The 10,678-nt window shown below is 45.1% G+C and overlaps 1 protein-coding gene across 6 annotated transcripts in view; it reads left to right on the plus strand.

Moving 5' to 3' along the window:
- Nucleotides 1-10,580, plus strand: part of MTMR2 (myotubularin related protein 2) — a 68,135-nt gene extending 57,555 nt beyond the window's left edge. For all 6 annotated transcript variants that reach the window (XM_054059730.1, XM_054059735.1, XM_054059745.1 and 3 more), the window contains 7 exons: nt 177-365; nt 1,235-1,420; nt 2,283-2,489; nt 4,074-4,166; nt 5,456-5,569; nt 7,314-7,490; nt 8,601-10,580. In XM_054059730.1, coding sequence (XP_053915705.1) covers nt 177-365; nt 1,235-1,420; nt 2,283-2,489; nt 4,074-4,166; nt 5,456-5,569; nt 7,314-7,490; nt 8,601-8,762 — 1,128 coding nt within the window. In that variant the 3' untranslated portion in view covers nt 8,763-10,580. The remainder of the gene's footprint in view (nt 1-176; nt 366-1,234; nt 1,421-2,282; nt 2,490-4,073; nt 4,167-5,455; nt 5,570-7,313; nt 7,491-8,600) is intronic.
- The last annotated feature ends 98 nt before the right edge of the window (nt 10,581-10,678 follow it).

The following is a 10,678-nucleotide window of genomic DNA, read 5'->3' on the forward strand; positions in this document are numbered from 1 at the left end:
GAAGGAGTAAGGACAAGAGAGTTTGTTCTTTCATTCAATCATGATTTAATAGAATCCAGCCTTCTGGAGCTAGCTAATACATGGCAGGGTCCCAACACAAGCCATTACAGGTAAAACACTTCACTGGTTTAATGAATCCCATTTTTGCTTCATTTCTTTCTTATTTGTTGCTGAAGGTATTGTCATGGATTCACCCAGAAAGTCAAGCAACAATCACTCGCTGTAGCCAGCCGATGGTGGGAGTGAGCGGCAAACGAAGCAAGGAAGATGAAAAGTACCTTCAAGCCGTCATGGATTCTAATGCTCAGTCCCATAAAATCTTCATATTTGATGCAAGGCCTAGTGTGAATGCTGTAGCAAATAAGGTCAGGTGCTTTTTGTTCTGTCAAGAGCTGAGAACGTAATCATTTGGAGGACATTTCCCACCACCATTTCACATTATTCCTTTCTACTATGAAAAGATTCACATGCAGTAATTTGATTCTCTAGACAGACTTTTACACCTGCACTGGTATCATCAGAGTGACTGTAAGACATCCATTTGGATTCATCCACAACTTGAAATGAGATTGGAAGTGAAAAAATCAGAGTAGTACTCAGGTCAAATTCTAGCACCCTGGATCTTGTGTATTTTTCACTTCACATGGTTGAAAGTTGCTTCCTCTAACAGCATGAGAACGCTGCCCCTGTTAACTCTGATGGCATCAGGGAATCCTCAGCACCTCTGAAAATCAGGCAGCATGATCTTTAATTTCAAAATATAGACTGGGGATCTTTAATATCTAGGAACGTTGCTATGTTCTTCCTGCTGTTATGTCTCATGCCATCACTTTAAGCCCTGTTTTAGTGGTAGAACTGCTTTGTTGCACTAAAGCTGATGGGTTTTTCTTTCCCCGCCCCACTACTTAGGAAAAGGAATTGGTGTGTGGGCTATGCTCCTCTATAATAGTATGGTAAATTTGTAAATGACAGAATAGTGAATCTAATGAGCCAGCAGCTTTAGTGGGGATACGTGATAATTACAGAGAAAAAGGAGGCTCGTAACATGATATTCTTTGGTTAAAATTACAGCGTTTATTACTATTGCAGGAAAGAGACACAAAGTGTGTGCATGTACATGTTTGCACAATCACTGTGGTATTTTGTCAGTTGATATTTGCTCAGGACAAATGATTGGGATAAAAGATAAAGTATGGGTTTGCTTAATGATTTTTATGTGGATTTTGTTTTTCAGGCTAAAGGAGGGGGCTATGAGAGCGAGGATGCCTATCAGAATGCAGAATTGGTGTTCCTGGACATTCATAATATTCATGTTATGAGAGAATCGCTGAGAAAACTGAAAGAAATTGTGTATCCCAATATTGAGGAGACTCACTGGCTGTCTAATTTAGAGTCAACGCACTGGCTAGAGCATATCAAGGTATGCACATCTGTGCCCACGGGGTGTGGCTGAGTAACCACGAGTCTGTACCAGTCCATGCACTGGGGAATGTATCCAGAACTAACTCCAGTGCTGGATTTTCAATCCATGATGAATTTGAAGACTTAGAATTTGTTTGCAATTTAAAAACAACTAAAACCACAGTTTCTTGAAATGGGGAATTGTGAGGGGATGGGAAGAGGGACAAAGAGAGAGGGGGTTGAAATTCTGAAAGATGATGTTTTGAAAGTGAAATGTGTCCCAAACGTAATGTGTAACTGTGAAAGCCCTGGTTACAGCACAGGAGTCCAGGAGTTTCCAGGCTCTTGTCTTGGGGATCCTCAACATCCTGGCTTTACAGTCTGGTCCAGACCAGCAGGTGTTGGGAGTTGGTGCCCCATCAGCATCTCAGGAATCCAAGCAGAATTGGAATGAGGGGGGCAAAATGCTTCAGCTTCTACAAATGTTGGTTTTCAAATTAAGCTCTTTCTTTACTAAAAATGTCAAGTTTATGTCGTCTGCCTGCTGGTGCAGAAATGGACAGTTGCAAGTGGATAGCCGTGTTGTGTTCGTGTTCAGACACAGAATGTTTCTGGTTTAAATTGTAGTCTGTCTACTCACTGAGCTTAATGCAGGGGCTCTTCTACAGCTGTGCCTACAGTTTAGATGTGTTGTCATCTTGCTGGAACAAAAAATCTGTTCATGAATTTGCTGTTCTAGTTATAAAGTAGTTGGAACTGATTCACCATTCTCCTTGAGGCAGACTGAGCCCTTGGTTTGTCCTCTGTTGTCACTAGCCATTTTTCTTTTATAGTTTCTCTTCCAAAGAGATTTTGTAACTTTTTTTTCCCCCTTATCCTAGCTCATTCTTGCTGGAGCCCTTCGGATTGCTGACAAAGTGGAGTCAGGGAAGACGTCTGTGGTTGTACACTGCAGTGATGGCTGGGACCGGACAGCCCAGCTCACCTCTCTCTCTCTGCTCATGCTAGATGGCTACTACCGAACTATCAGGGGCTTTGAAGTGCTAGTGGAGAAGGAGTGGCTGAGCTTTGGCCACAGATTTCAGCTGGTGAGTCACTAGCCTTTGGAAGGCACTGAGCAGAAAGCTATTGTCCACTTTGAAGGATTTCAAAGGAGTTCAGTGTTTCCTGTGAGAATTCTCCCAGCTGAACTCACAGAAGAAAGGTGAATGCTGCTGCTGTTGCTTTCTGCCCATAATGCCATCCATCTCTTAATCTCCTTGGAGATAGGATCGGTTAGATATGAGGAACAGGTGCTGTTACATCTCTCAGGAGCCTGACTGATATGTTGTGTTCCCAAACTTAGGCCTAAATTAAGAGTGTGTCTTGGGTTCAGGATAGGCGTTTCTGCTGGGAGTTGGCAGAGAGCTCCGGGGTATTTTTTGTCTGTTTTTCCAGTTCAGTCCATTTTCCGAGACTGCTTGGACACTGCCGTCTAACAAATGCCTTGGCATTGAAGAGGCTGGGCAATTTGGTTATGGCTTTAACCTCACGTTTTCTTCAGGTGCATTTTATTTTTAGGAGGTTTGTAATTGTTTAGGTAAAAGATCAGCAGTTTGAGACTGGACCAGGAGAAGCTCAGGGTTGTGTCCCTAGAGCTGGCAGAGAGGCGGGTTTGTGGACTTGCAACACAGCAGTTTGTTATGGTTTGCGCTGATGGGAATTGAGGGAACCTTCCAATAGTATCCTCTCAGTCTTTGTTCCTATTGTGTTTTGCTCATAGCTGTGTTCTTGTGGTTGTTTAATTTAGGCAAGGGCTAGAACAAGGTCTGTTTACAGCCCACGTGACAGTGGGTTGCATAGTCAAATGTTCTGGGTAAAGCGGGGAAACCAAGGCCCTAAGCAACTGAGGTTCTGCTGCAGCAAAACTATAATCTGATGTTTGATCAATGAGTATGTTAGCTTCCCTGTCTATACAAAGAAGATAATGATACTCAGTTCCTTTGGTGAGGAAGGAACAGTATTACTGAAAACATAGGGATCTAGGTTACTTACATGTTCTTGTTCTGTGTCTGTACGGTACTTAGGGCTCCTGAGTAATATATAACCACTAACATGCTGTACTTGTTATAAGGAATTAGGGCTCACATGTCTTGGCCACACAGCATGGCCAGGGTTGGAGAGTGCTTCTGAGGATGCTTTCATCACTGCCTCTCTTGAGGTGGCAGGAGATGGGCTGGGTTAATGTTTGTACAGCGCTTGGAAGCTGCGAGGTGTTGTGTGACGGTTATCGCTGCATGCCGTGCCTGTAGGTGGTGTTTAGATCCAGCACATTGTACTACTGAAGTAGCCAGGACAACAGCTGCAGCTGAAGCAAAAAGCATTTTCGTTTTTTTTCCTGCTGAATTTTAGCTATTAACTGAAACCAGTGCCAGCAGAGCATCTGGAGCCTCTACTCAAACAACTCGTGTTTTAATTTAGCATGAAAATATCCCCATAAAGAAATTTCACTTCAAAGACAAAGGGAGTAGCTGTCCTTAACTCCTTTACCCACTGATGTGGACAAAGCAAAATCAGGACTCATTTGAATTTCTTAGAGCTCTTGGTTAGGGCTTGGGTGACTGAGAGGAGGCCCCAGCAGTTTCCCCATGAAGCCCCGTGTAACTCATTTTCTTTGTCCTGCTCTGTTTCAGAGGGTTGGCCATGGAGATAAGAATCATGCAGATGCAGATCGCTCTCCTGTCTTCCTCCAATTCATTGACTGTGTCTGGCAAATGACAAGACAGGTAAATTGCTGGGTGGCGCAGACATCCACAAAGCCACTGGGCTAAGATGTGGCACTGCATCTGGCCACGGGAATAATTTCCAAGTGGACCTGCACAAGTTGTTCTTCCTGGGCTTCTAATCTTGTCTTGACTCCAGCAACAAGTTTCCCGGGAGTCTTTTTTAGCGCAGATCCTGAATGCACAAGTGCACAGGAATGCCACGATATCAGCTTGCATCAGACAAGCTAGTCGTACGTGAGGAACAGGGCTGAGGTCCTTAGCTCAGAGCAGGCATGACAGAGGCACAGTTCAGGAGAGATCGTTTATGCTTGGGAGGTTTTTTCTCTAGGTAGATGGGACCTGGAAGGTTTTCTGTGTCTGCTGTGACAAAATGTGTAACATGGCAAATGTCAGCCATGGTCAGGCAAATTACTGAAAAAAATTAGGCTTATCATGGGTTAGAATGGGTAAAAAGGAAAAGAAGGATGCTATAAATGAAGCTGTACTGTACCCAAGCAGAGAAAGAGGGGAGGCTGTACCAAAAGTCACTTTGATCATGCTCTGCTTGGATTGCTCCTACAAGCAGGCATCCTTATCTGCAGCGAGTGAGGTCAGGATGTTGCACCCAGGGCAGACTGGGAAGAGTGGTTTGTGAGGGAGGAAAGCTTCCTGCTTCTCCTCTCCATTGCTCCAGCACGTCTTTGCGGTTCACTGTGTGTATTCTTACTCACCCTTTGTGGACCTTCAGTTCTCCGTCTTGGGTCTGATTGTTTCTGCTTGGAACGTCACCAGCAAACACAGCCCCTACGTATACACCTCTTTCTGTCTCTGACCTGCGTTGCAAGATTCCTCCCTGCTGTTTCCTCTGGGAAGTGCTGTTCTACACACGGGTTATTTCTGTTTGGCCCCAGGAAATTTCCATTCCTTTCCCTGCATTATTTCACATATGCTTCAGTCTTTTGTTCACAGTCTTGCGTATGGTCTGTCGTGGAGGCAGGCACAGCAGAGCAAGTTTCAACTTGAAGCAGCACTGAGTGTGTATAAACACAGCGGTCAAACCCTTCAGTCCTCTGGCTTTTGATCAAAATTCCTATCTGCACATGTAAAGCAGCTTTCCAAGAGAGAAACTCTTGCTTCTGGAAGGAGCAAATACGATCCTGAATATCCAGCCAGCCAGGATAACAGGGACAAATTCTGTTTTAGAAATCAAGAAGAGAGGCCAACTGCTTACTGAGACCGCAAAGTGGGAGAAAGTTTATTTGCAATTCCTGTTCTACAATTCCAACTTAATTTTCTGGTTCTGTCTGAAGTTTCCTACAGCATTTGAGTTCAATGAGTACTTCCTGATAACCATCCTGGATCACCTGTACAGCTGTTTGTTTGGGACCTTCCTGTGCAGCAGTGAGCAGCAGAGAGTGAAGGAGGTAAGAGGGCTTCTCTCCAGGGTGAAGGCTTTGGCTGGCTTGGTGTTGCTGGAGAAGCTGTTTGAGCTGTAATGAGTGGTGGATGCAGGTCTAGGTAATGCCAAGCCCCCTTCTTAACAGCTGGGGACATGGGGTATTTTCCTCTTTGCCCAAAGTGCTGTCTGTTGAAGAGTTTGCATTTCAGAGCTGCACCGTTTCCCTCTGGACAATCCCACTGCTTTCAGTACAACTTTGAGCTACTCACTGGTGGCTGAAAAGTTCCTGGTGTCTCCCAGTTAGTTAGAAACACAGCTTTTCTTTGAACTTCAGTTTAATGTAACCCTCTCTGTGGAAACTGGTATCTTTCTGTCCTCCTTTTCCTTGAAGTGGTCTCTTTTAGGTTGCTTTTAACTACCAAGTGTGCGTGGTCATTCTGCACACAGAGGTTACAGCAAGGAACTGTTCTCAATGCGTATTCTGGATGTGCTTGCATTTTTTTCCGGGAGAGGACAAGAGCACTACTATTAGGAAGGATGTGCCTCTATGGTCTGCCACCAGCCAGCTCTGTCCTGCAGTCTGGTCAGTGTTTGTTTACTGAAGGAGGATGAGTACATTTAGATCCAGTCTGGAATCAGAAAGAAAAGCAGGGGCACTCATTCTGTCTCACCTACCTAAAGGTTGTAGAATCATAGAATAGAATCATAGAATCACCAGGTTGGAAAAGCCCTCTTGGATCATCGAGTCCAACCATTCCTATCTGCCACTAAACCATGTCCCTGAGCACCTTGTCTGCCCGTCTTTTAAATACCTCCAGGGATGGTGACTCCACCGCCTCCCTGGGCAGCCTCTGCCAGTGCCCGATGACCCTTTCTGGGAAAATTTATTTCCTGATATCCAGTCTGAACCTCCCCTGGCACTGCTTGAGGCTATTCCCCCTCGTCCTGTCCCCTGTCCTGTCCCCTGTCACTTGGGAGAAGAGGCCAGCACCCTCCTCTCCACAACTTCCTTTCAGGTAGTTGTAGAGAGCAATAAGTTGAAGCATTTTGTCACCAAAAGGCTGCAACTTAACATCACAGAGGTACATTGGCAACAGTGCTGTGTGGAGCTATTGTGATTGTATTGGGTAGCACATCAGTTAAAAAGTCATAATTCACTAATTACTAAAATCCAGCAGTGGTAGCATTGCACTGGAGTGAAGTCAGGGTCTCTGTTTCTCTCAGGTCCATGGTGATTGAAAAAAATTCTGATTTCCAGAGAAGAAAACCTGCACACTGTTTGCACGCGGGTTTGGGTTAAGGCCTCAGCCCAACAAAGTACTTGATCTGGAAAGCACTTCAGCACTGGATTCACTGGCACTATTCACAGGCCTAATTATTCCACTACATCAGAGCTTAAGTCAAATGTTTTCTTTTTTTTTCTTTGCAATTAAATACTCCACTTTAGAGAGGTGAAGTTTAACCAAAGTACTGGGAGTTCACGTGCCACTGTCCTCTTGCTGCGCCGATGGCGATTTCTGGTCTGTGTTGGCACCAGGCTGGGTACGAGGGGCTGTTTCTCTGCCAGGGTGTGTGTGTGTGTGTGCCTGCCTGCATCCACGAGCTTCGATTACAATAGCCACGTCAAAAGAATATAGAGGGCTTTTAAGCTCTAGAAACGCAACCAGCTCTGTATTAATGCCAGGCGTATGTATATGCTGTTATACTTCATAGATAAATGCTGGGATTTGTACAGGAAATAAAGCCTCCTCCAACCCCTTCCTTTACAGGGCCTTCCAAAAAAGACTGTTTCACTTTGGTCTTACATCAACAGCCAACTGGAAGACTTTACTAATCCCTTGTACGTGAGCTACTCCAACCATGTCCTGTATCCTGTGGCCAGCATGCGCCACCTTGAGCTGTGGGTTGGCTACTACATCCGCTGGAACCCCCGGATGAAACCGCAGGTACGGCTCTTCCAAAGATCCTACTTTTATGTTCCTTTCTGCTATTACTGACGCTGTCCTTTTGGAGTTCTAGACCTTTGAAGCACAAGAAGTAGTGTACAAATGCCTCTGCTGCTTAAACCTAAAGAAAGCACCTAGAGGGGGCTGCTCCAGGTGGTCAGCTGGAGGTCACTGCCTCGTAAAATCTGCAGGAGCTGAAGATGCTCAGTAATTTGGAAAATTTCTTGCTTAGAATCTAGGGAAAATAATCTGAACTCTCTCTTTTCGCTGAAAACCTAAGGCTTCTTTCAATGTGGGATTCTAGATAGAGGTTTGGGGCCATGCTTAGATCACCAGCAATAGGAACCTGCCGCTTGCTTTGGCTGTTTGAGGCACAAGGGTCAGACTGCAACCCCGTTACACTCGTGGCCACTGACAGCAGGGAAACTGGCTTGCCCAGGGCACCCAAGACGTACAGTCTGAGCCCAGCCCTAAACACAGGAATCACTTCTGAATAGGAAAGGATGAACATTCCTGGATTGGCAACTACAATTAACAGAGTTTTACAGATCTGGGTCATTAGAGGAACCCAACCACTGCTTTCCAGTACCAACTGTTTAACAGTCAGAACTATGTGAAAATATTTAGATACACCTGTATTGGTTTTTTTTCCCCCCTCAAAGCCCTGAAGTTATTGCCAGGCTGAGATGCCAAGGCCAGTGTCCCCAGAAATGTCAGAGGTTATACATTTTGTAATTGTCATTTTTCAAAATATACACTAAGTTTCGTAGCCACCGGTGCGCTATGCATGGATAAAACAAGTATCCCAAAGCCAGAGCACCTACTCACCCCTGGCTGGAGACGATGACAGTCCCTGGAGGTGATCAAGGCCAGATTGGATGGGGCCTTGGGCAGCCTGATCCAGTGGGATGTCCCTGCCCACGACAGGGAGGTTGGAACTGGATGATCTTTAAGGTCCCTTCTAACCCAAACTATTCCATGATTCTATGATAACCCACCCACCACCCCTGCTTCCCTCATAGCCGCGTGCCAGGTCAGCAACAACCTGTTGTGGTTCAGCCTCTCCTTCCACGCTTACCTCCTAGCACTCAGCTACACCTTTTCTTGCAGGAACCCGTCCACAGTCGCTACAAGGAGCTTCTTGCCAAGCGAGCTGAGCTGCAGAAGAAAGTAGAGGAGCTGCAGAGAGAAATCACCAACCGTTCCACCTCATCCTCAGAGAGAGCTGGCTCTCCCGCACAGTGTGTTGCTCCTGTACAGACAGTTGTATAATATAGACGTTTTTATTTTGCCGAGTACCTTCCCAGGACTGTGGGTGCAGCTTTTCTGGAACCCTCTGGATTTCCAGCATGGTGCCTGGGAGATGCCAACTTATTTATTTATTTCTCTCCAGGGTAATTTATTAGTACTGTAGCACTAGAGGAAGCTTAAGCAAAAACAAACAAACAAACAAACAAGCCCCCTATGCAATTAACCTTCTCAGTGGCTAGATTATAATACAAGCGAATTGCACTTGCCACCTAAAAGAACCCTAGAGCTCTTTCTTTGTTCACTTATGTGCTGGAAATCACTTGGCTTTAAAGAGAGACCACGCACCACATCTACTCCAAAGCTGGAAAAAAAAAATCTGTTTCCTGAAAGGAACTACTGACTTTGTGGTGGAGCCTAGAATACAGGTGTAAAATCGTGAACCCTCTGCTGTTAATGTCTGCATAGCAGTGTTAACGACAGTGTTTGCCAACTTAAGAGACAAGCAGGGACAGAATCTGAAGCATATCCCTGTTGTCCCTTTTCCCTTTGCTTTGATCGAAGCCATGTAAACGATGCCTTATTTAAACAAAGGGCAGCTTCTACCAATCAAACATGGTGATAGAGTGTCAACCTACATGACTTGACTTAACTTTGGAAGACGTTTACTTCCACCTCTGCAACTTTAGTCTCGTTTATGGTTTACATTGGGTGTGCCAGGATGCAATTTAAGCACCTTTATTTCTGAGAGGGGAAGCAGAGCATGGCTCCCCTGGGCTTTCTGCAGCTCCTCTGTCCTCCAGTGCCTCATACTCACCAGGGGAAAGGCAGTGGAATACCAAGGGGCACGTGTGAACTGCTGGGATCAGTCATTTCATTTTGCTTGGATAAGCGTAATTAGTGATTTTAATGCTTCTTCTGTGCAGGATCATAGTGGCGTACATATGGTATTTCAGTTTTCTGTTAATTAATGGAAGTGACTGTGTATTGACCAAAGAAGCCTTTTTGCCTGCATTGCAACTGTTACTTCAGGTTATTCTGGTAGACTGAACAGCTTAGCTAGTTTAAGCCATGTGTTTAGGTCTTTATCCTCATAGCATACTTCAAGAATACTTCATACTTCAAGTGTCCCCTCACACGAGTCCAAATTCAATTTCTATATGAAATTTTACTGTAGAAGCAGAGACAAAAGACACACTTGGTGAATCTACGACTGCCCCATTGCTCATAGTATGGGCTTGTAGAAAATAGGGCTTACAGCAAAGGAGGTTGTGTGGGTGCAAGGATCTTTACTCCAGGCTGCTTCTCATCTCCTGCTAATAGAGGGGCCAGGCTTGGTCTGGGATCCCATGCTGTGGCCGCCTCTGTGACACAGCCACAGGCACACTGCTTCACTCAGCCTCTCAGCCACAACAGGGAGGTGTTTTCTGAGAGGGTAGAAGAGTGGACCAATTTATAAGTAGAAATTGTCTTTCAAAAGCCACATTCCTTCCGAGGCAGGAACACTACATTCCCCCTGCAGCCTCCATTTCCGCCTGCCCTGCTGCAGACAGTGGCTCTACATACAGAGAAATCCACAGCCACCTTCTGACAGAACACATACCAGGCCGTGCAGCATCACTGCATTTGTTACAGAGTAGCCCCAGACTACATCATGGAATAGTGCAAAGAAACCACAAAAAATACCTTCTGAATGACTTGGATTTGCTTTAAGGTTAAAGGGCAGATCTGCTTTTATGTACAATCACTATGTAGGAAGGTTCCTGGCATTATTCTCTATTAACAAATTGACTATGTGTGTGTATTTTGTTTCTTGAAGGCTGTTTGGTTTCCTTAACACTAATAAAAACTGATAAATGGGTAAAGTTCCTGTGCTCTTTATTTTCAGCTGTGTTCTCCAAAGGACATGGAAACACTGATAAAAGGGCACTGAATCTTCA

The sequence above is a fragment of the Cuculus canorus genome, chromosome 1, assembly GCF_017976375.1.
Source record: "Cuculus canorus isolate bCucCan1 chromosome 1, bCucCan1.pri, whole genome shotgun sequence".
Lineage (NCBI taxonomy): Eukaryota > Metazoa > Chordata > Aves > Cuculiformes > Cuculidae > Cuculus > Cuculus canorus.